Source organism: Camelus dromedarius, chromosome 11 (assembly GCF_036321535.1).
Source record: "Camelus dromedarius isolate mCamDro1 chromosome 11, mCamDro1.pat, whole genome shotgun sequence".
Classification (NCBI taxonomy): domain Eukaryota; kingdom Metazoa; phylum Chordata; class Mammalia; order Artiodactyla; family Camelidae; genus Camelus; species Camelus dromedarius.
Window position 1 is genome coordinate 12857880 of NC_087446.1, and position 26075 is coordinate 12883954.

The following is a 26075-nucleotide window of genomic DNA, read 5'->3' on the forward strand; positions in this document are numbered from 1 at the left end:
TGGGAGCTTGGTTTGTATTATCACTTTTCCTCTCTGGAGGACCCACTTCCTGGGTGGAAGTGTCATAAAAGAGTTGACACAAAAGACGAGAGAAGGCAGGTTACAGAAACGACATTCTCGAATGCTCCAGCAGCTGCTGGAATGCTGGGATCCAGGTTCCATCAGACTCCCCCTCCTCCCATCCATCCCCGAGAGACCACACACACACACACACACACACACACACACACACGTTGTAAGGTACACATGGACGCCGAGGCTCAGGCTGGTTCTAGAGGTCCTCAGTTCACATCGGAGGCGCCTTGTCCGACTCCTGGGGAGCCCAACACACTCGAAGTGAACCCGAGACCGCCTGTGGAACGCAGGGTAACAAGGCTCCGCGCCGGCTCGCGCTGGTTCCCAGGGAAACCGCCCGCAGAGGCACCTGGGGCCCCCGCCGGGCACCTGCGAAGAGCCCCGCCCGGCGCCAGGGGGCGCGGGAGCGCGTCGGCCCCGCCGGCCCCACGCCCGCCCCGCCCCCATCTTCCCTCCGCGGGGCCGGCCCGCTCCCGGCTCGCGGCCCCGCTCCCGGCGCAGGCGCAGTCCCGCGCTCCCTCGGCGGCTCCCCTCGCAGAGCACCCGCCGCGGCGGAGTGGAGCGGCGTCCGCCCGCCGACCTCCTCCGCCTCTCGCTGCCTCGGGGCGCGCTCTGTGCGGCTGTGCGAGCGCCCCTGAGCGCGGGCGGCAGCCGCGGTGGGTTCGTCAGGTGAGTGCGGCCGCGGGACGGAGAGGCCCCGGGCGCCGAGCACCGCCCCCCTCGGCGCCCGCGCGCCCGCCTCCTGCGAGCCGGCCTGGAGGGGCGGCCGCGGCAGGTGCAGGTGCGGCGGAGGGCGCCGCGCGCGCGGTGGGGGACCCGGCGAGCGCGCTCCCCTGCCTGAGCTCGGGGGCTCCGGGACCCCGGCCGAGGCGGCGGCGGCCGGGCCTGGGCGCCTCGGCGCCTCGGGGCGCCCTCCTGGGGCGGCTGGGGGGCGTTGGCGGCTCCTCCCGCGTACCCCGGGCCCGGCGCGTTACTCATTAACTGCGCCGTCCCGAGCGCCGGAGACGCAGAGCCGGACGCCCGGTTACCTGCCGGCGGGGCGCGGGCCCGGGGTCGCGGAGCGGGGTCTAAAGAGAGTTCCCGAGCAAGTCGGGGACCCGGCGCCGCCGGAGCTGGACAGGGCGCGGCAGTGGGCTTGGAGCGGGGCTCCACACCGAGGCGTGGGGGTCACCGTCGGGGGGGTGCCGGCGGAGCCTGGGGGGCAGGAGCCAGCGCCCGGAGTCGCGCCTTGGAGGCAGCTCGGTTCAGCCTGACTTTTGTTTCGGGGAGTTGGGACGAGCTGCACGGGCGTAATTGTAATTACGCCGCCCTTCCTGCGTGGACATCTCGCTCCGGCCGCCCAGGGAAAAGCGAGCTTAATGGACTCTGGAAGGGGTGGTGGTAGGTGGAATCTGCAGCACGTGAAGAGTTGCCGGTTGTTTATGAGATTAAAAAAAAAAAAACCAAAACCCAAATTTGTAATGGCTGAAGGGTAAAGTCTTGAACATTAAGAACGCTGAGTTAATAATACTGATTCCGAAGAGGCAGACAGTTTAGTTTCGTGGAAATGGAGCAAATTCCGAAGCTACCTGTTTTCCACTCTTCTGTTTCCCCTCCAACTCCTTCCTTGCAGGATAGAGAAAGAGCCGGGTAATCTTTCGCGGTGGAATGATTACATAATTGGAGGAGAGGCCGGTAAGAGGATTAAAACAAAACTGTTGAGTATCTATTGCAAGACCCGGTTTCTGTTCATTATCCTCATCCTTATTTTGTTGTTCATTGCATTTTAAAGGAAAAAAAAATGGTGAATGACATATCAAGGAGAAAAGAGGCAGAATGGAGAAAAGAGGCAGAATGGATTTGTAGACCAATCGTAGTAAATATTTGATTCTGTTAAATATTTCACCAGTTTTATGGGGCCTTGTTCTCTTAACATTTGTTATTTATTTACTAGTATCGTGCATTTTGATAGGACTCCTCATGTTTGGACAGATACTGTATCCTAAATATGGTTTATGTGATCTAATCCTAAAGCCCTTGTGGAATTTATAGAAATAAACTTAGCAGTTATACAATTTTAATTATTATAATAGTGTATTTCTTACTTTTAGCAGAAAAGCCTTTTCATTTTTTTCTTTTTCCACTACCGTAATGTTAGCTATTAGTGTGTACCTTTGTGAACCAAAGTGGATACATTTAATATAACTCTACCGTGTGTGTTTGGCAAACATCTCACCTGTATTGAGTACCTCTAACTTTTCACCAGGACGGCTGTTTGATGTTCAGCTGCTTTGTGAAGTTTCTAATTAGTGGGGTTTGTAATTAGATCCAGTTGTACTTTTTGAATTAGTGTAGTTAGGCACATGCTTCCTTTAATATTATTTTTCCCTGATTTTTACTAAATCTCCAACCCCTGCAGTATACACATAGACCCTCTACAAATAATTTTTAAAATTGAAAGATTCTTAGAAGTCTGTGTGATCACCTTGTTTTTTGATACGGCAGAACAGAAACTCGTAGGTTATGGTAGTTTTACATGTGTTATTATAGTTAGCAAACCTCCCCCCCCTTTCTGAGCAGGACTCACTGAACCAATTTTAATGAAAAATTATTTATCTGCTTTTTAACGTTTTAGCTCCAGTACTTGCTGTGCATGTGACCTGGAGCGTATCATTTAACCTCTGAGCTGCTTTTCTCCGTTTGTAGATGGATACAGTATTAGGTTGAACCATACAAATTTGCCAGTACTCAGCTGGTTTTAATTTGGCTCAGCCTAGTATGAACTTCATAAAGATGGGATGAGAATGAAGTGAGATTCTCCATGTGGGAGGTGGGGGAGAGCAACAAATAATTGGCTCGTCAGTGTGCGTGCACTGTGCTGTGTCGCTTCAGGTCCCTTGACTCCTCTAATTTTGGGGACCTTCCTGGTGTACAGGTGGTGGTATTGTGTTTTACAGATTAGGAAGCTGAGGCACAGAGAGGTGAAATCGCCTGCCTTTGGCTGCTCAGTTGTCTGTGGTCCTGTGGCTGACGAATGGCAGAACCAGGATTAAACAGCGAGCGTGACAGCCCGGGATGGATCTCCTGACGGGCTTGTCCTTCCATTCCTGGGCTACACCTTCTGCAGAAGAGCTCTGTGACCATGAGAAGACACTCAGATGAAGGGTGTTTGTGTCGTTTGTATTTCTGGATAAGAAATACCCATGTTTCCTCATGATAGTGATGCCACCACTGTGGGGTCTGGCGCTTTACCGTGTGTCAGGTTCGGGGCTGAGCCCGGTGCTAGCTCGTTTACTCTCGCAGTGGCCGAGGAGGTGGGAAATCCTTCACCCCATTTTATAATTGAGACGATTGAGGCACTGAGAGGTTGCGTAGGGTCACGCAGCTAATTAAGTGAGGGGGCTGGATTAGAAGTCAGGCAGTTTGTCTTTGATGTCCCTGCGCGTAACCACTACACTCTCCTGCTTCCTCTTGTGTAGGTGGTAATGCCGAAGAATTGGTTTTAATTTAGCTTTTATGAGATACTTAATATTGGTGTAATAAATAATTCTTAATGCATCTTCAGAGATTTTTAAATCAAATATTCATCGAGCATCTACTCTGCAAGTCACGGTGGGAGTTAAAGGAGAGACTTTACAAGGAGTGTGGAAGGTAGGCCATATAATCATTCCCAATTAGCTTTTGTAAGTTCTTCAAAATTTAGAAGGCACTTTTACATCCATATGTGTCGTAATTTTAATGAATGCCAGTAAGACAGAGCGCTAGCACAGCTGGAGAGCAGGGAGGGAGGAAGGGCGAGTGGTTGGTAGAGATGTTTATGTGTTGAGGGGAGGCTGTGAGGCCATTGTGAGGGGATACAGCTTTTCAGACTAACCCTTTGCCCTGTGTATTTCTTGTTAGGTTGTAGTTCAGCAAAGGGTAGTAAATCGGTTACTAAATTTAATTACTTAAGTACACCCGATATCCTAAAAATAAAATATCTCAGCTTTTGAAAACTCGTTTCTAGCTAGTTCCTCTTTTTCTGTACTGTTGACCTTACCTTTGCCAGACAGTACTTTTTTTTCCTCTCTTTTATGCTTTCCAAACACCGAATCCATGCTTCTGTTTTGGTATTTATTCGATATTTACATTGTATTTGTAAATGTTTGGTGACAATGAGGTCTCTTCCGCGAGTGTATACGTGCTTTGAGCACAGGGCTTAAGTTGATTTTACCCCGTTTTATAGCTTAGCATTGGGTCTGGAACCCAGGAGGTACTATGCTGTGTTTGGTGACGGCTGGTCAGTGGAATAACATTAGTATGGATTGAAATTGGGGGAGCAGGAGAAACGGAAACCAGTGTTCAGAGTGAGAGTTGAGGGGACTAAGGAAGGGAGGGTTACTTACAACAGGTAGCGTTAACTTACCATCTCCATGTTTCCCCTTCTTTTCCCTTCAACTTACACCCAAATGAGGTGGTTTCATAAGCTTAAATTGTATATAATCATGGTTAGAAAAAAGTGAAAAGATAATCTTGATTGATTTTAGGATATCAGCAACATGGGATTAATATAGCTGTAGCCATAAGCTAAGATTACGTAGATCAGAGGAAAGAGAATGAAAATTATGAAAGTAGTTCAAGTTTGAGAGATCTGTTGCTTATAGTTAACAAGGTTGTAAGTAGAAGCATAATGGAAGTTGATGAAATTCTACACAGAAGTGTTTGAGCTGACAAGGTAGTAGAAGGAAACTGTGCAGGAATGTGAGAGCACCCTGGAAGTGCAAAGGAGCGCACATGTGATCGCCGAGGACCAACTGAACAAGTGAATTGTCATTCGATGTGTCCGGATAATAGTACTGAGTATGTGTTTGTGGGCACCTGGTTGACAGAGCAGGATACAGTGCAAAAGAACAACCAAAGTAAGTTCAAAAAACAGTAAGTGAATGTGCATTAATTAATTTCCTGTGGGAAGAGAATTCTGTTTGAACTGTGTGCCTCAGGAAGACTTGTTTTCACCTTTGTTACCTTTTATCTCCCATAAGTAAGAGTCCCTTCTGGTTTATAAGACAAACCCCCTCGTGTACTCTTTTTGTTTTCCTATCATTCACTCCCTCTTAGATCTTTGCAGGTATCGTACATCTGTGTTGTGCCTTACGTGCTACGGTACATTTTTACATCGACACTTAAGCCATTTGATTTCCTCCTATGTAGGCGGAGAGATAATATCACCACCGTTATAGGTGTTGAAACTGAAGCTCAGAGAAACTGACTTGCCCAGGTTCACACAGCCGGTTGATGACAGTCCGAACTAGAAAGGAGGTTTTCTGAAGCTAGTTTGGTCAAATGCTCAGGTTTCCCCAGACTTTAAAACCTCCAGTTTCTCCAGTCTTGCTACTCTCTCAAGATCCTTAGATTTAGTTTATCTCTATTTTTTGAACAAAGGTAGTCTGGAATCACTGTCTCCACTCTTCACAGCTCTGCCGTTCATTCCCTCTCTAAAGACTCTTACTGTTTATTTATGCAGTCAGTACATACTTCAGTGCCTCTTGAGTGGCTACTTGACATGCATTCTTACATTCATAAAATAAGGACGCTTCCATTTTTAAGAGAAAGAAACTTGAAAAAAGTTATTTTTTTATGTTTTCATTTCAAGATTTTGTAATTAAATACACTATTAGTAACCTAGTAAGTTCTGAGAATTTTCTGAAAACCCTTAAGTTTCCCATAGCTAACATCTCTTAATACGTCAGGTTGTACAGTCCTGTGGAATTAGTAAATGGAAATTACTTTGTGGTCTGTTTTTATAAGAGTAGCGAGGTTGTACAGCTTGACCGACCATCTAACTAATTTTTCCCTTGAGTTATTAATTAAATTCACACTTATAAACATAGACTACTTCTTAAAATGTAAGTGTGGATTTTTTTTGTTACAACCAAAATGTTAGTTTGGAAAACCAACTTTATAATGATAAAAAAACTTAATGAGAAAATGATTTTTTATATATACACCTTTTTGTTTTGTTTTTTCTTCCTTTATATAGTATTTGAATAAATCTTAAAGCTTGTTAATTATGGAGAATTTCAAATAAATAGATACAAAAGTACAATGTACCTCAAGTTTCCCATCACCCAGCCCATCCGTCAGCAGTGGTCAGTCCCACCTCATCTCTTTCCCTGTGTTACTCCCCCTCCTGTATTATTTTGAGCAAATTCCAGGCATTGTATAATTTCATCCATAAATATCTCTATGCATTTCTATAAGATGAGGGCAGTTAGTTACAACACTACATGCTTTAAAAAGTAACACGAATTCCTCAGTAATAAGTATCCACATTTTTTTCAATGCACCATAAGACCACTGTGGTAAAATCAGGCTTCTGTTTTTTTTTATTTATGGGCTGTTCCCCCCCCCCCCCCAGGAAGTGTAAGGGGCTGAATAAGTATTTAAAATCCCAGCATAGCAGTAAAATAGGGAAATGATAGCAAAGAAAACAGAGGGGAAAAGAAAGAACACAGAGTAATAGCAAATGCTCATTTCAGTAGCAGTGCATTAAAGAAACTCTAGTTTTTTATTCCTAAAAGTGAAGTGTTCAGAGATTAAATAGGATTCTTCTGTTTGGATTGTTCAGTTCTGTGGTTGGTTGGCCAAGACTGCCTTCAAGATCTTGTCTTGATCTAACCTTTATTCGAGTTGTACTCCTGACCCCCAATCAGTTTTTCCTTTTAAGTGATTCTTAGATGTAGTGGAGTCAAATGTTAGAGTCAGACACGCTAGGGGTTGCATCCTATCTCTGTTATTTATTGACTGACCTTGACAGAATTAATGAGTCTTGCTGAGTCTCAGTTTCTATATCTGTAAAATAGAGCTAAGAGATGCTGTGAAGAAAAACTGGAGTAATATATATAATGTACGTGTGTATGTAGACATCTAAATGAAGCTAGTGTTCTGAATATTTTTTCATGTATATGCATATGCCTCTGGCCCCTCATTGCCAGTACGTGACCTTAGCATTAGATCAGACCTTCATAATCTCAGGCCTAGCCTGTGACAATAACCTCTTAACCAGTTGTCTCTAGTCTCCTCTCTATAGTTAAAGTCCTCATTGCCTTGGAAGTCATTTTTCTAATAACATCCCAGGACGTCTGTACTTCCTAAAAGGTAGATCTGAGTATCTCTTCAGGATAAACACTAAGCAACATTTTCTGTGTTAAATGAAACTTTTGATGATCTGTCACATACCTGCCTCTCCAGCCTGATTTTCTGTCACTCTCTTTTTTGTTGTTTCATTAGTGCCAAACTGTTAATTCCCTGACTGTCCTGTCTTATTTCCTGGCCTAGCCCATGTGCTGGACTCTTAGTCAGCATTTAAAATGTAGTATTTTACTTCTCCTTGAAACGTTCTCTTCTCCCTCCTCCTATCCCCACAACCCACAGGGTGAGCATTTAGTGGCTCCTATTAGGCAATATGCCATCTCTTTAGTTCATTTTCATACCTGTGTTCTTATAACTTAGTACCAGGATTTGCCCTGAGGAGTTGAAGCTGGCATTCATCCTTCCGTTCCAACTACAATAAATGTAATTGATAAAAATTTATTAAATACACTTATTTTATACTAATATATGGATAAAATGTATTTAATAAGTATATAAATTTTTAAGATTTTTCTAAGCATTCATTAAATGAGTAAAACACGTGAAGTTCTTAGCAACACATAGTTAACTGACATAATTAGCTTTCAGTAGTATTGGCTGCTGTTTTGCAGTGATAATGCTGACTTCTGGAAAGAAGTCAAATGAAATGCATGCAAGCAAATTGTTTTGATCAACTTTTGTTTTTAAATTGGAAATCAGCTTTATTAAAGCTGAGTAATAATAAAGCCAGCCAAGCTGTGCTGGTAACTCACCCAGAAGAATTTAATGCTGCCATCTTTTTCACACATTTGTAATGATCCTTGACAAGTTTGGTTTATGAATTGAGATAATCTCCACTTGAAACTAGTTTTTTGAATTATCCATTACTTAATACAAAGAGTACTACTCCTTAAAAATAGCAGTTTATTTTATTAATATAAGATCTTTGAATACAGAATAAATCTTAAAGCTTCCATGCACTATTTGAAAGAGCCAGAGATTTTCAGATCAGTGTGATTGGCAGCTCATTACTAGCTAAGTTACATTTTACGGAAATTTCACATGCTTGAAAAAGGGACTACATTTAGTCTTAAAATAATCTCCTTTGCAGGAGTGATTGGAATTTAAATATGTTTAAATGTATCCCCCAGAATGAAAACATTGTAGGTGGAGGCACTGCTCAGACTGCTCCACAAAGTGCTACTTACTTGAATTTCTCTTTGAATTCTCATCCTGTGAGGAAGAAATTCCAGGGACAGATTTCCAGGCGAGAGGATGTAGGCACACACTGGCCCGCTGATTTGTCAGAAACAGGATTCAAACCTACCTCTCTTTGAGGTTTGTGTCTTACGTTCATAGCCTGTGCTCCAGTTTATGGAATATTTGTATTTTCCATAAATGCTTAGCGTTCACATCTTAAGACATGCCTGGAAAGCTAATTCAAGGGCTTTATCGTTCTCATTTCCTGCTGCTGCTTTGGGTCTTTTCTTTGGCTTGACTTTCTCTGGGAGTCCTTTCTGTTTGATTTATTTGCCCCTCCTGTGTGGTCTCTCAGTACTCTTTGCATATTCTGTGGCATTCACTACACCCTCGTTGCCTCTAATTGGCAGTGCCTCCTACTCTGTGGGTACTCTTTGGGAGCAGAGATGACTTATCGCCTTCTTTCCCCAGAGCCTGGCACATAGTAGACTCTCCATAAATACTTTTTGGAAGAATAGTTGAAATACTAAGTTTATAGGAAAAATAGGGTGGATGTTACAAGGATGATGGGCTTTAATTCAACTTAAGGAGTTGCTCAAACGTTTTTGCTCAAACGATCTAACAGTGGAATGACAAAGCAGCTCTTTGGTAGTGTGGGCTGGTGGTTCAGAGCTCCGACTCTGGAGTCTGACAGACATAGGTTTTAATCCTGGCTGCCCTAACCTGAAGTTTCCTCCACTCTGCGTGTACTGGAACTATACCTGATGTCAGGTGGGTGCTCAGTGAATATTAGCTGTTATCATGGGAGAAACAACCCTAATACTGTGCGATTGGGACTGGTAATTGGATGGCCAGCCCCCTCTTCCCTCCTCTGCCTGGATTCTTTCGAAGCAAATCCAGGTAATCTTTTTTTAAAATTTTTTTGATTTATTTATTTGTGGTGGGGGGAGGTAGTCAGGCTTACTTATTTATTTATTTAATGGAGGTACTGGGGATTGAACCCAGGACCCTCGTGCATGCTAGGCATATACTCTACCACTAAGCTATACCCTACCTGCCCAGGTAATCTTATTTTGTCTGTAAATACTTCAGTGTGTATCTCTAAAAGACAACTTTTTTATGTGACCATAATGCTATTATTATCCCTAAGGATGGACAGTAAGTCATGATAATACCAGTGATAGCTAGTGTTCCTGTTCCCTTGGTGGGCTCATAATATGTTTTTACAGTAGGTAAATTCAAGTAAGAATGCGGCCAAGATCTACACATTATATTTCTTTATGTCTCTTAAGTCTCTTTATAAATTCCCTCTTTTCCCCCATTTTATTTTGTTGAACAAAACAGATGGTTTATCCAATAGTTTCCCAAAGTCTAGATTTTGCACTTTTCATCCATATGGTGTTATTTTTAATATGTTCCTCCAGCCTCTGTATTTTCTATAAACTGGTGATGACCCAGAGGCTTGATTGGATTGAGGTCTTTTTATTTTTTTTTTAAAAAGGGGCAAGAATGCTCCATGCTTGGTGGTACTGTTCATTTCCTGTTCTGCCACGTAATTTTCTTAGTGTCTTATTTTCTCCCTTTTTGTGATAAGACGTCATCAGTGAGTTGAGGGTCTGTCATTCTGATCCATTAACTGTAAAGTTCCCCAGGTAGATTTTTACCTGAAGGTCTTAATAGTTATCGATGAATATTGCCTCGACTCATTATTTCATTAGGACTGCAGAGTTACATTTGTTAAGTGGGCCTCTTACGAGAGAGGAACTTTTTCTTATAAACTGTTTAGTTCTCTGGTGTGTAGGAGTGTCAGGAGAAATATTAGGTGCTTTCCTTCATTTTACCGGTTTTCGAAGTAGTGAATCGGTTCCATAGCACTGATCAAAAGGGACCAGTGAGATTTTGTTTTTGTTTTATTTTTAGTATTAATCATGAACTCATGGGTTTAAAACTGCTTTTGGTTTTTTCCTGATAGATATTATCCTTTCTGGTGTTCAGACTGTCCCATCTTTGGTTCATGGGAGTCCTTTGATACCACTCCAGGAGGCTTTGATAGCTTTCTGGCTTCCTGGTGTAACAAGATGTTCCCGGGCCCTTTTGTACGTTACTGCCCCGGGCCTGGAATCTGCCGTTTCTCCGAGGAGCCCTTGTTCTTTTATAGGAAATGGTATTACTCTGGGCACGAGGGGTACTCATTGCTCCTGAGTTGGTTCCTGGTGTTATACGTTTTCAGTGGATAAAGGCAGGCATTTTTTTAAATCGAAAATGTTTTCCTTATGTTTCTGATTCAAATTTAGGACTTCAGAGTTTTAAATTCCTTGATTTTATATTGGTATCTCTTCTCTCAGATGCTGAAAATCTTAGTTTCGAATGATATGAACATAACTTGTTTAATCTTATCCTATATTATAGTTTCAGAATAGCAATATCAACATTACTACTAACATGATTACTGAAAATAGTGTATGATTTTTTTAAACTTCCTTTTGTCCTTAGGGTATGTTCCACTAGGGACATACAGCTTTATTACTGTGTTTTAAAATCACCTGAAATAGTTCTTTTTGATGTGATTAAACTACCATCTCAATTCACAGCCAGATTTATAATATATTTTTTAATCTAATTTTGTTTTATCATTTACATGGTTTCAAGTTCAGATTTAAATGTACAAAGCAGAGTACACTTGGGAAAGTCTAGCTTTTATGCCTTTCTCCTCTTCCTGCTCTTTCCCTTTTCTTAAAGGTAACTTTTTAAATTAGTTTTTGTTTTATCCTTCCATTCTAAAATAAAAGTACATATGAATATATATATTATATATACATATGAATAAACTTGTATTTTCTCCCTTCCTGGGTAAAAGGTAGCTTACTATATACAGTTACTTGTGTTTGAACTTGTCAGCATATCCTGAGGATCACTTCATAGAAGTATGTAGACATTACTCATTTATTTTTAACGGCTGTATAGTGCTTCGTTAGGAGGACGTACCTATGTTAGTTCACTTAGTCTTTTGCTAATGCTGTTGGCCTAATGCATATATCTTTTCTTTTTCTTTTTCTTTTTTTTTTTTTTTGCCCATTTATCTTTGAGTAAAGCCCTGTACGTGGGCATACTGGGTCACAGATTCAGTGAATAGGTCATTTTGTTAGATACTGTGAAATTTTCCTCCAGAGGATTTGTACTATTTTACATTTCCAGAAATGCAGATGCTTTTACACTGTGATTCCGTGAACCTCTCAGGTATAGAGAGGTGAAATAGAAGTATATGGGAGAGAAAAAAGGAAGTACCATAATTTCTGATAACATGTCAGTGTTTAACGAAAACCTCATTTCTGCAATAAAGTGAATTGATTAGTAAACTATTTTCAAGTGAAAATGAAATATCCAGGGTTAGATGTTTGCTTTGGTGTATATGTGTGTGTATTATGAGTGAGGAATGAAAAATGTTATTTTGGAAAAAATAATAAATTATAATTGAGTGTGAAACACTTTAAGTTCCTTCTTAATACAACCTTCTTTTTAGCGTAGAGAGTATGTTGGGTGAAAAAGCAAGGATTAGTCTCATTATGAGGACTGAAATTACTGTTTGCTACAATAAAGAAAACATTCATTGGATTTAAAATTTGGCATTTGTGGACTTAATAGTTACAGTTTTGATTGTCCATATATTTTCTTCCCTCGGTCTCCAGGGGGCACTGGTTCCAGGACCCACCCCCGCCAATTCCAAAATCCCTGGATGCTCAAGTCCCTCATATAAAATGGCGTAGTATTTGCATGTGACCTATGCATATCCCCTGTATACTTTCAGTCATCTCTTATAATCTTATAATACCTAATACAGTGTAAATTCTGTCAGTAGTTGCCAGTGTGTGGCAAATTCAAGTTCTGCTTTTTGGTATTTTCTGGAATTTTTTTTTCTGAATATTTTCTGTCTGAGGATGTGCTATCTATGGGTCCAGAGGGCTGACTGAATGTCCTTGAAGGTCTGAGATGTATAATTTTGTAATTCTGTAATTGTGAGAGAATGTATAAATATTTTGTCAATGCTCTTCTTTCCCAGCCTTACTGCAGTCTTTTGTTGTTCCCTACTTATTTTTTAAATTTCTTTTTTAAAGGATATTTATATTTATTTAATTACCGAAGTACAGTTGATTTACATTGTTGTGTTAGTTTTGGGTGTACACCTATTTGTCTTATTTTTTAACGCTTTTTATTAAGAGTATGAGAGAGCGGGGAGGGTATAGCTCTGGGGTAGAGTGCATGCCTAGCATGCTCCAGGTCGTGGGTTCAATCCCCAGTGCCTCCACCAAAAGTTGTAAGTAAACAGATAAACCTAATGACCTACCCACCCCGAAAAATTAAAAATAATTAAAGTATGAGAGAGTAAAATTTTTCAGTCAGTTTAACAAATGAAGGTTTTTATTTTATGATGAAAAGGTTTTTATTGTATTTTCTGATGAAATTATGTGCTACATTGGTACTTGTGTTTGGGAATTTTTGGAAGTTCTGGGAAGGCGTTAGTCATGATTCTCAAAGTACTGTTGTAGGAAAGAAAAAATTGCAAAGAGAGGTTGGCATCAGGTCACAGAAGACCTTGGTTTTCAGGATAACAAGTTTAGAATTCATTTGTGGACAGTGGGACATCAATAAAGGCTTATAAGATTTCTTTTATATTTTTCAAGTGAAAATCTTGAGTGGTGCACTCTTTAGTTCTCGTGTAAACTTTGTGATGTGATTGTGTAGTTATGTGAAACATTCTCTACTTACGGAGAAGCTGAAGCATAGTTGTTACTATTAGTGGCTGACCCTGATAGCAGATGTTTATTGAGGCCATACTCTGTGCAGGTACTCAGTTCACCACTAAGTACTTCACACGCATCGTCTTCCTCGTCCTCGCGGCAGCCTCGAGGTGGGAGGGGATGTTGTTATCCCCATTCTCATCCCGTTAGAGGAGAAACCAGAGGTTTAGAGAAATGTGATGCATGATCTGGGGTAGATCCTGGGCTTATAAAGAACATCATTAGGACAAGCAGTGAAATTTGAGTCATTTAGATGGTCATAGTGATCAATGTTAACTTTATGATTTTGGTGATGGATTTGTGGTTAGATTGGCGATGTCCTTGTACTTAGGGTTATATATATTATGTATAATATATATAGTATTAAGGGGTAATGGGCATCATGCCTGAAGCCTACTCTCAACTGGTTCTAAAATGTGAACAGTTTTGAAATCCGGGTGAAATATTTAAGAGTTCTGCAACTCTTATGTAAATTTGAAATTACTTCAAAAGAAAAAACTCTCATCCAAAGTCACGTAGCCAGCATGAGGCAGAGCAGAACAGTTAGTTGAACTTAGGTCTACCTCATTCTAAGTGTGTATGTCTGTCTGTCTTCACTGCCTCTTCAACTCATTCTAACCAAAGTCTCATATGAGAGCAAAGTTAAAAATATCAAGCAAATTTTCATTCATTCCTCACTGTTACTTATTAATTACTCGCTGTGACAGTGTGAGCGATCACTGTCAAGTTTGTTCCGGATCAGATTGTCTTTGGTAGTATTTATGCTCTGAGGTCACTTGATAAATGTTAAATGATTATAGTCTTTTTTCTTTTGCTGTCTCTTTTATTGTAAGTTTATACTTTATAATGGACTGTTAAGCACATTTTATAAATTATACATTGTAATTTTAAGTGTCACTATCTCAAATAATCACCTGCTTTTTGTTTTAACATAGGTCATCCTATGATGAGGCTTTTGCTATGGCTAATGACCCCTTGGAAGGCTTCCATGAAGTAAACCTTGCCTCACCTACTTCTCCGGACCTCCTTGGTGTGTATGAACCGGGAACTCAGGAGCAGACTACCTCACCCAGTGTTATCTACCGGCCCCACCCCTCAGCGCTATGCCCCGCCCCTATCCAGGCCAACACCTTAGATGTTTCCGACCTGCCTACGCAACCTGTCTATTCATCCCCGAGACGTTTAAATTGTGCTGAAATATCCGGTATCAGGTAGGAGATCTTCAAAATGCTTATTCTAGAGTATTGTATTAAACAAATAGAGTTTACATTTTATTATTTTAGAAAATTTGAATAATATAAGGTTGTCCAAGAGGAGCAATACATGTTAGTGATCAAGAGCAGGGGTCGCAGACTTCTTGTGTTAAGGGCCTAATAGTAAATATTTCAAGCTTTGTGGGCTGTGCATTCTCTGTTGTAGTGCTGGGCTCGGCTGTTAAAGTGTGAAAGCGGCCGTAGACGGTACATAAATGAATAAGCTCCAATAAAACCTTGTATATGGACACTGAATTTTGAATTTCATGTGGTTTTCTGTACCACAAAATATTATTTTGATTTTTTCAGCCATTTGAAAATGTAAAAATCATTCTTGGCTTGTGGGCCTTAACAGGTGGCAGGCTAGATTTATCCTGCATTTAGTTTGCAGACCCTTGTTCTAGAGTTACACTGTCAAACAGAACTTTCTGGGGTGATGAAGATACTCTGTTTCTGGGCTGTCTAATATGCTAGCCATTAGCCACATGTGACTATGAAGGACTTGAAATGTGGTTACTTTGTCTCAGGACATGTTGTCTTTTTCTTTCTTTCTTTCTTTCTTTCTTTTTTTTTTTTTTTGATTAGATGAGATGGCTAAGGCTTAAATATAAACAAAAAGATACTATGTGGATAATGTTTTTTAAAATTTTTATTTTGGAAAATTTCATGCATGTGCAAAAATTACAGGATGGTAGAATAAGCCCCTATGTACCCCCTATGTCATTTAACTTCAACCGTTTTCCTTATATGACTAATTTTGTTTCATCAGTACCACAACCTTCCCTACCACTGCCAAGATTAGAAAACATTTCAAAAGGCTGAGAAAATATGTTTGATACTAACAAGATGAAATACCATCAGCATAAATAGAAAGTTCTCCCTTTGAGGATGTTTTAAATGTATGTCTTTTAAGTTTAATTTAATTGATTCTAATTTTAAGAATAGAGGACTATTTTTTTACATTACTATGCATATTTTATTCACAGATTATTCACAGATGAACCATACAATGACATATGGTTAGATTTCCTTTCTTAAGCAGTTCTTTATTTTCTCTGGAGGTAATTCTGTTTTTTTTTTTATTCCAAAATTTCTTTTTTATTGAAGTATAGTTGATTTACAGTGTTTCAGATGTATAGCAAAGTGTCAGTTAGGACATGTTATTAATTAGATATAGTGGTGAACAGACTGGATAATGCAGTTACAGATATGTGTGTTTATGCCCGTTAAATTTGATCATATGCTGATGGTTTCTGAACTCTGCTTTACAGCATCCATGTTACAGACCCAGCACCTTGTTCTACCTCTGGAGTCACAGCTGGGTTAACGAAATTTACCACCAGAAAGGACAACTGTAAGGCAGAGAGGGAGTTTTTACAGGGTGCTACGGTAACCGAGGCTTGTGAGAGCAGTGATGATATCTTTGGGCTGAGTACTGATAGTCTGTCCCGCTTACGAAGCCCATCTGTTTTGGAAGTCCGAGAAAAGGGCTACGAAAGATTAAAAGAAGAACTTGCAAAAGCTCAGAGGGTAAGCAAAAAGATATTTGATTATTCGATATGCTACATTCAAAATTAGTATTTTTCCATGGCGGGGCCGGCAACTCAGGTGAAATCGTGACATTTCTACACTTACCCTTTGCATATACGCGGTCTCAGCTGCTGTTGGGCAGCATTTGCTGATCTGTGAAATTGTCTGAGTGTCAAGAAGCTCAGCCAAGGCTGCTAAACTGGAGAAGAGAGATCCTGCAGCTCTTCCTGTGCCCCTGCACTGCCTGTTCCCTGTCCTGCGTTCTCTTTAGTGCAGATTTGGTGAGCTGTGTTCCACGTGTGGGTTCTTTCCTCCGTGTATGTGGTTGACTTTGCGGTTATTTACCTGAAGTCATTCAGTCCAGGAATTGTTCTAGTAGCAGTGCCTCGTCTTTCAGCTAGGTTTGAATATTTTCTTTACTTGGAGAACTTTCTTTTCCTAGTAATTAGTTCTTTTTCCCACTTGGTTATCTTTAAAATTCCTGCTATTTATTCCCAAATTTCTGGCTACCTCTTACTCTTTTTCTGAGTCTGTAATTCAATTTCAAAGGGAAATTTATAGCACTAAATATTCATACATTAGGAAAAAGGAAAAGTCTCAAATCAACAATCTAATCTCCCACTTTAAGAACCTAGAAAAAGAAGAGCAAAATACAGCCGAGAGCAAGCAGAAGGAAGCAAACAATAAAGATGAGAGCAGAAGTCAATGAAATTGACAACAGAAAAACTAGAGAAAATGAATGAAACAAAGTGCTGGTTTTTAAAAAGATGAATAAAATTGACAAACCTCTAACACGACTGACGAAGGAAAAAGGACAGAAGACACAGATTATCAATAGCAGGAATGAAATGGGGGATACCACGACAGACCCTGCAGACATCAAAAGTATCATAAAGGACAAGTACAAGCAGCCCTGTGTATATAAACGTTCACAAGTTAGGTGAAACGGACCAGTTCATATTTAGAAAATTGAGAAGATGAACAAACATTCTGTAGTATGATTTCCAGCATCTTAAGACATTTCACAGACATATATTCCTATCCTTTCTCTATCAGACTTGACTCTTAAGAACATAATGTTGATTTTTGTATCCCCAGTGCCTAGCACAATACAGTACAATGCCTGGCATCTATGTCTCTTTATAAATGCTTCAGTGAATGGCTAGCGGTTAAACAGCCATGCAGATATATTAAAACATTTTTGGCAAGTGTCTTTTATCAGAAAGAAAAACCAATAGCCTCTTTAACCTTTTCCCAGAGGTAGGGGATGTGGTGAGATGCGGTTATCTTTGGCTTCTGCCATCTGGCTCGGACTCAGTTGTCTGAATACAGAGTATTAAATGAAATCACTGTTTATATAGGAGTAAATATCCAACATATGTACACATCTTCGAGAACACATTGTGGTTACTTAATGGTTAGAATACACTGCTAATTTCTTAGCTCAAGTTGGGAATTTATTTTGAAATCTTTAGTTTTATTTAGAGGTACTGTTGAGGTAATTGAAATGATAATGACATGTGGACACATACGGTGAATTTTACTATGAAGAGTACAAGATAGTATTAAGAGTTCGAGCTAAAGGCTGGAAAAGGACTGTTGAATATGAGAATATTTCCTGAATTACGGCAACTTGTGAATCAGTTATGTCAGCAATCATTCTCATTGTTCTTATTCTTTTAAAGAGCAGTCAGAAAATTACTTTTCTTTTACTCTTAACCTATTTTTGTCTTCCTATTTAAAGTGGCTTTTCTTGTAGGCAGCGTATCGTTAGATCTTGCTTTTTTTATCCTTTCTAGTAACTTCTTCCCTTTTAATTGGTGTGTTTATGTTAGACTGTTTACATTTAATGTGATACAGTTGGTTTAAATCTGCCATCTTACTGTTTGTTTTCTATTAGTCTCTTCGGTTTCTTTTTCCCTTTTTCCTCCTCTTATGTCTTCTTTCAGATTAATTCCATATATTTTTATGATTTTATCTTACCTCCTTTAGCTTATTCTTTGTTGTGCTCATTTAGTGATTGCTTTAGGGTTTATAGTATACATCTTTACCGCTCTGTCTTCTAGTGGTACTATACCACATCACATACAGTGTAGGAACTTTTCAAAAGTATACAGTTGACCCCTTGAACAACATGGGTTGGGGGCACTGACCCCCATGCAGTTGAAAATTCGCATATAACTTTACAGTCTGCCCTTGATATTCATGGTTCTGCATCTGTGGATTCAACCATCCATGGATTGCATGCTAGTGTAATATGTATTTGTTGAAAGAAAAACCACACATAAGTGGACCTGTGCAGTTCAAACCCACGTTGTTCAGGGGTCAGCTGTACGTCTGTTTTTCCTTTCAGTCTTTGTCCTGTGATTGTCATACATATTACTTCTTCATGTGCTTTAAAATCCACAATACATTTCGATTATTTTTTTCTTTGAACAATTGGTTATTTTTTAAAGGGAGTTAAATAATAAGAACCCTTACATTTACCCACGTAGTTAACCATTTCTAGTGCTCGCAGTCCTTCATGTGGATCCAGAGTGCCGTCTCATACCATTTTCCTTCTACTTGAAGGACATTCTTTAGCAAGTTTGTTGTATGTGTTTGCTGCTGATAAATTTTTTTAAGCTTTGTATATCTTAAAAAGTCTTTTTCTCGCCTTTGCTTTTGAAAGGTATTTTCATTGGGTGAAGAAGTTTAGGTTGACAGTTTTTTCTTTAGTACCTCAGAGATGTTGCTCTGGTGTCTTCTAGCTTGCACCGTTTCTCACAAGAAGTCAAGTGTTACCTTTGTTTCTCTGCATGTGATGCGATATTCTTTTTCATCACTGGCTGTAAGCGATTGGACTATGGTGTGCTTTGGTGTAGTTTTCTTCAGGTTTCTTGAGCATGGGATTTGTTGAGCTTCCTGAGTCTGTAGGTTGTATGTTTTCATAGGATTTGGGAAATTTGGGCCATTATTTCTCAAGAAACATCATACCTCCTGTATCTGTCCTCTCCTTCGGGACGCCTGTTAGACGTACATTAGATTGCCTAAAGTTGTCCGATGGCTCACTGGTGCTCTGTTTACTTTATTTTTATTCTGTTCTATTCTTTGTTTTTCCCTGTGTTTCATTTGGATAATTTCTCTTGCTGTGTCTTCAATGTCACTGCTCTTTTTTTCCTTCAATATCTAATACTTTAGTCCTATACAATGTGTTTTTTATCACGGTAGTCCTTGGTGGGCAGCCACTTCCCAGTGACGGGTCCATGCTGTGTGTAAGGGGAGCAACCACGTGATGATTGATTTTCAGGTGCAGGGATGCCAGAGATGGTTGTGGTCCTTCACTTGTTTGGCCTCGTCTAGGCCATTGCTGAAGAACAACAGCTTTTGGTGGAATTCTGAGGCAGAAGTTGGGTTTTAGAACATCTTTTTTAAAATGTAGATTCATGGAGTCTACCTGAGATTCTGTTGAAACAAAATTACTGTATTGAGGCTTGAGGATATGCATTTTCAATAAACTACCCTGTTGATCCTTATGCTCACTGAAGTGTGAGACCTGCTGGTATAAGGTGTTACTTTGAACTTTTAGTTATTTTTCCTTAATGAAGTGACTTGGAAAATAAAATCCAGTGGACTAGCTGACAGCCAGAGAACGTCATTCAAAAACACATACCTGTACTAAATCCATGTTTAGCATGGCCCTACTAACTGTGGCCAAGGATGTTTATAATTTATTGTGTTGTTTTATAAACAAACATTTCTTGAGTAACCAGAGTACTCACAGCATTGTATTAGGACCTGTAGGGGGAAAAATAAATTAGATTTGATCCTACTCTTGAGGTGTATTCTAGATGGGGAGAATAGACGTGTATACACGGTAATGTTTCACTGATTCTGAATTGTACATTTTCCCCCATTTTAACATCTCTGAAATCAGCATGAGTTTTATAATTACTCTCAGGTAGACAACAGTCATGACAGTTGTCATCACTTATGTGTGAACTTGCTTACGGCTAGTCATATTTTTAATTTAGTTCAGTTATGTGAGTCAGGTGCTGTGTTTGTTGCTCTTAATTACTCAGTTAAGTATCTTCAAAAGGATCACACTATATGACATCAAAACAAAAAGAAAGGTGCAACAGAGGACGACATCTGATAAAAATCTGTCTCCATCAGTTCAAAAGAGTTCTTCCTACAAAGTATAAAAGGAAAATTCTAAGTGAAGAAAAACCCCATTAGATCATAGTTTCATTGCCAGCATTTTTTCTTTCTTGAGGTATAAAATGTTTATCTTAAAAATAGTGAATCTTAAACTTGATGGAATATACTTGGTCATAGTCTGATACTCTGTTTTAAGTCTCGAGTTTCTTTTCTCTAGTACTACCACTCCAAGTCTGTATCTCCGGCCTAAAGCATTGCAGTAATCAGCTGTTTTCCCTGTCTCCACTCTCTTTTTAATTTTTTTTTTTTAAGCCTAGTCACACTGTTCAGGTTACCGTTTTGAAATGTAAATCTGATTGTCACTATCCGGTGTAAAATCCTTCAATGACTTCTGTTGCCTTTGAGATAATTTCCCCTTTTCTCTAAAGTGAGTCTCACTTTCTTAGCCAAGGCTTTTCAGGACTGGCCATAAACCTAACTTTCTGGCATTCTCTAACTGGCAACCACCCCTCCCCACCTTCAGCTATTCTAGAACACGCTGTTTTAGTCTTTCCATTTGGCAGAATCCTACTTTTTCTAGTATGTACACATCGCTACTGTAGCCCTTATCGAGTTTGCCTTGTGAATCTGTTTAAAGATTTGCTACCCTCATTAGACTGTGACTTTGTGGAAAGCATGGACTGGATCTCATTCCTTTTCTATTTCCAGTACTTAGATGAATGCCTGATGCATTGTTAACACAAAATTAATGTCTGCTGAAGGAGTGAATTTTGAATAGCTGTGTTACCGTACAAGATACTGATAATGAGAAGTACAAATGACATTCTGAAAAGTACTCACTTGGAATACGAATTTGACTTTGTGGGTAGACTGAGTTGGACCTAGAAGCATAAAGATGAAGTAGTCAGACATACAGGGAAAGGATCAGTCCAGGTGGATGGGGTCAGGGTAGGTAATGAAACAAGAAGGAATCAGACCAGTTTAACTCTAGTGTTAAAGTATGGATCAAGGGCAGTATCTCTTGAGAAGGGGACCTGAGAACATACTACAGATGGTCTTCAGTAGCAGGGTGAGGTTTTTGGCACTTTGGTAGATGGTAAGGGGCTATTCAAGAATTATGCCTTCATGAATGACATACGTATTGCCTTAAGGATTGGAAGCTTCTCAAGGGGACAGTATCTTATTTGGTTTTGTATCCCAAGGGACAACCATAGTACCTGCATAGTAGGAAATGTTTAATGAATTGACCTAGTTTTCATACGTAAGTGTAAAATCGTGAAATTTTAAGAGTTCAGAGGAATCTGGTATTAAATTTATGCATGTGTAGATTTATAAATTAACTCAGGGAGAAGTGGCATTTTATGATGTCTTTCTATCCAAGAACATAAAATGTCTTTCTTCCTATATGTTTAGGTCTCCTTTTGTATTTTGTGTTTGCGAGTATTTTCGAGTTTCCACTTTGCATCGTAGTCTTTAGCATTATGAAATTCCCTTTATCTTCTTTAATGACTTTTGCCCTGAATTTGGCCTAGTCTGAATCAAGATTGAAGTCTCCATTTTGTTTTTATTTGGACTGTATTTTTCAGTACACTTCTGCCTATCTTGTTAATCTGTCTGAGTCACTTTGTGTTAGGTGTGTCTCTTGTATAGAGCATAGAGATGCATTTTGCTTTTTAAGCCACTCTGAAAATCATTTTCTTTTGATTAGTGAGTTGCACACGTTTATTTTTATTGGTAAGTGTGCTGCATTTGGGCTTGTTTCTGCCACGTAACTTTCCCATGTCTACTCTGTACACACACAGACCTTTTCACTATGTGCTCTGTTTTCTTTGTGCCCCCTTTTTCTCCTTTTTGGTATTTTGGAAGATTTGATTTCCATTCTAGTTGTTACCTTTAATCAGAGAACTTCTATATCTTAGTTCTTCTTTAGAAACTGACTTTGTTCCCAGCATAAGCATTACAATAAAGTATCTAGTAACTATTTCTTTCCTTTTCTTCTAACATTTAATTTTAGTTACAAGTATTAATTTGATGTTATACATGTTTAGGTTTATACCAGTTGATTAAAAAAAATAAATTGATGAATTTTACTTTCTACTTAGATGAAGCATAACATACCATATCCTTCTTTTTTTCTTTTCTTTTTTTTTTTTTTTAATGGAAGTACCGGGGATTGAACCTCATGTGTGCTAAGCATGCACTCTACCACTGAGCTGTACCCACTCCCTTATACCAGTTGATGTGTGAGCCTCATGTTGTATCCCTTTGTTCCCAGTTAATATTTAAGAATTTTAGTGAATTTAGTTTCATCTTTCTCCTGTTTTTTTCTCTGTGTTATTTTTACATTTTTTAAAGCTTATGCCATTTACCATAACTGTTTTGTCAGCTTTATCCCCATTTGAAAAATAGATTTTTTAGAGCAATTTTAGGTTTACAGCAGAGTCAAGAGGGAAATCCGAGTTCACATACACCCCCTTTCCCCACATATGCAGAGCCTCTCCTGCTCTCAGCATCTCACCCCAGAAAGGTACATTTGTAAGTTGATGGACGTAAACTGACATGCTGTTGTCCACCATTTACTTCAGTGTTTACATTAGGGTTCACATGTGTCTATCATTGTAGGATCATGTGGAATAGTTTCACTGTCCTAAAAATCCTCTGCTCTACCTGCTCACCCCTCCCTAGCCCTCAGTCCCTGGCAGCCCACTGATCTTTTCACTGTCTCCATGATTTTCCCTGTTTCAGAATGTCATGTAGTTGGAGCCGTAAAGTGTGTAGCCTTTGCAGACTGGATTTTCTTATTTAGGCGTGCATTCATTTTCCTCCATGGCTTTTCGTGGCTTGGTAGCACATTTCCTTTTCGCGCTGAATAATATTTCATTGTTTGGATGTACCACAGCTTATTTATTCATTCACTTACTTTAAGTTGGGTTGCTTCCAAGATTTGGCAGTTATGAATGTTTAAACATCTGTGTGCAGGTTTCTGTGTGGATGTAAGTTTTCAGCTCCTCTGGGTAGATACCAAGGAGTGTGATTGCTTGATCGTGTAGTAAGAGTATGTTTAGTTTTGTGAAAAATTGCTGAAGTGTCTTCCAAAGTGGCTGTACAATGTTGTATTCCCACCAGCATGCCTCAGAATTCCTGTTGCTCCCTCATCCTCGCCAGCATTTGTTGTTGTCAGTGTCCTGGTTTTGGGTCATTCTGATAGATTTATGGTGGTATCTCATTTTAGTTTGTATTTCCCTGATGACATATAAAATGGAACATTTTTTCATATGCTTATTTGCCATCTGTGTATCTTTGATGGGGTGTCTGTTCAGATCTTTTGCACATTTTAAAATCAGGTTATTTGTTTTCTTACTGCTGAGTTTTGAGAATTCTTTGTGTATCTTGGTTAACAGTCCTTTATCAAACATCTTTTACAGGTATTTTCTTCCTGTCTGTGGCTTGTCTTTTCACTCTTGTGGCATCCTCATCTTTTAGTTGTGGTTCTACAGTGAAGACCATTTGCTTTTCACTCCTAATCTTTAATGTTAAAGCTGCTTCCGTTTTTTTCTTGATTATCTGAAACTCAATCTCTGCTTGATTACTCAGGCAGACACATGGGGGAAATACTTTCTGAAGTTTTACAGGTTTATAACTCCTTGTCTCTGGTCTTAACTTGAGGATACTTTGGCTGGGTATGCAATCCTCAGCTTACAGTTTTTTCACTTGAGTATCTTAAAAAATGACCATTGTTTTCCAGCATAAAATGCTGTTGAGATTTGATAGCTGTTGATTTTCTCTCACTTGTAGTTTACCTACCTTTGTGTTTAACCGCTTTACTATGGTAGCTTCACACACCTTTTGTCTGCTTTTCACAGTTAAATGAATTGGATTTCCCCGGATTATTAGGAAGAGGGTCCTGTGAAGGAGCAGGATGAACCAGGATAGCTCTCGCAGTTCTAGGTTCCAGGGCTTTCCCTTTTGTTGTTATTGGGTATCTGTGTGGCCACTTCAGTCTCTCAGAGGTAAGCCTTGCTCAAGGTTTTCTCGAGGCGGCGATAGAAGAGAGTGGCATTGGAAGGTCCTGAACCCCCTCCTCCCATGGACACACTGAATCTGCGGCTGCATATGGAGTAACTCCCTCTGTAAAGGGCCTGAAAACTAGTTGAACAGCTCCCCCACCCAAAGGATAAAAGGGCCACACTGAGATGGATAGGAGAGGCCGAGATGCAGGCTCGCTGGAAAGCCCAGCGCTGGTGCAGCGGGCCCGCGGGTCAGGAACGGTCCCACAGACACAGAGCTTCTCGCTGAGGAGCGAGGGGTCTACACCCTGCGTATTTTGTATTTGTACAGTGGACCACTGTGGTTATACGCTTATATTAAAGGGGAAAAAAATCCTTAAAAAAAGAGAGAAAAAAAAAAAGAAAAGAAAGTGCCCTGGGCCCCTGGGCCCTTGGGACCTGCACTGGGAAGATGAGCCCCAAAACGTCTGGCTTTGAAAACCAGTGGGGCTTATGTCCAGGAAAAAGCTTGCAAGGAACCGATTTTTTGCTCTGAAAAGGCTCACACACAGACTGACTTGCCCTGAGACCCAGTGCAAACGCAGCAGTGTGAAAAATGCCTAGACCATGTATGAGGGAGATTCATCTGCTGACTTTAAGGCATCTGTTGGGGCTCTCCCTGGGGATGGGGGTGCTGGGCTGTCCCTCCGCCTTGCTGGGGTCCTCCATCCCTGTGTTCTCCCACAGCCTCACTGAAGCAGGCGGGCACATCCCAGCCCCACGGCAGCCAGTGGGCACACACAGTCCACACAGGGTGCCCCTTGGATGCCTGGCTTTGGAGGCTGGTGGGGAGCGGCTTGTGTTTTTGGGCCCCACAGAACTGAAGCAATCAGAGAGACAGTTCTAGGCAGACTACTACCCCCGGGGCGTGGCGTAGACAGCGGGCTGAAATGCAATCCCAGTCTTCCTGTGAACCATCCTGTTTACTTGTCCTGAAGCTTCCGCCTGAGGGGCAGGCTTGAGGTTTACCACACGTTTAAAGGGCATGGGGTGCGCGCAGGGAACGCAGGGCAGGGGATGCCGTCTTTGCTCTCTCCCTTGGCCTCACTACGGGTTGCTGGTACCTCCCAGAAAGGAGCTTATACACTTGTCTGGAGCCCTGATTTTTGCAACCGTTGCCAATGGGACACCTCAGATCACCTGGTCTAGAGGCCAGCAGGGCTTTAGATTGTGTTCCCGTGGGGCTGTGTGTATTTTCATACTTTGAAAGCTGCTGCTCGAGGGTCTGGTTTCTCATCAACCTGAAACTAGGTGCTGACTGAGATCCCTCCCTTTGGAACACCAACAGGTCTCGGTGCAAACTCAATAGCTGGGACCTGTCAAGGTTAAACCAGGGTGCTTAGACAGTCACAAAGGTCCAAGCGGCAGCCAAGAACTAGGACTTGAGCAGTAGGGCTCATCTTTAACACGAGGCCGCGCCTTTGAGACTGGGAGAGGGAGCTCTTCTGCATAATACGTGGAAGCTAACACGGAGAGTCAAGCGAAATTAGGAAACAGAGAAATACGTTCCAAATGAAAGAACAAGATAAAACCCCAGAAAAAAGTGTAAACGTAACAAAACAAAACAGGTAAGTAATTTACCTGATAAAGAGTTCAGAATAATGGTCTCACCACAGCCGGGAGAAGAATGGATGAACAAACACAGAATTTCAGCAGAGACAGAAAATATAAGAAAGTACCAAACAGAACTCAGAGCCAAAGAATATAGTAACAACTGAAAAATATACTGGGGGGCTCAACAACAGACTAGATGAAGAAGAAAGGATCAGTGATCTGGAAGACAGGGCAGTGGGACTCAGCAAACAGACAGGAAAAAGAAATGTGACGAAAAGTGAAGATAACTTAAGGGCCTTGTGAAACTGCGTCACAGTATTCGGGTCCCAGAAGGAGAAGGGGCGGCGAAGTCTCTCAAGAAATAATGGCTGAAAACTTCCCCAACCTGGGAA

General features: G+C 40.6%; 1 protein-coding gene across 5 annotated transcripts in view; it reads left to right on the forward strand.

Annotated features, from left to right (window-relative positions):
* Positions 1-592: 592 nt before the first annotated feature.
* RAB3IP (RAB3A interacting protein) overlaps positions 593-26075 on the forward strand; it is a 44661-nt gene continuing 19178 nt past the window's right edge. For 2 of the 5 annotated variants that reach the window (XM_064491533.1, XM_064491536.1), the window contains exons 1-2: positions 14096-14371; positions 15685-15943. In XM_064491533.1, the coding sequence (XP_064347603.1) occupies positions 14121-14371; positions 15685-15943 (510 nt within the window). In that variant the 5' untranslated portion in view covers positions 14096-14120. Of the gene's footprint in view, positions 745-1312; positions 1750-4527; positions 4953-14095; positions 14372-15684; positions 15944-26075 lie in introns of those variants that run through there. The other 3 variants (XM_064491535.1, XM_010986389.3, XM_064491534.1) reach the window with 3 other exon arrangements.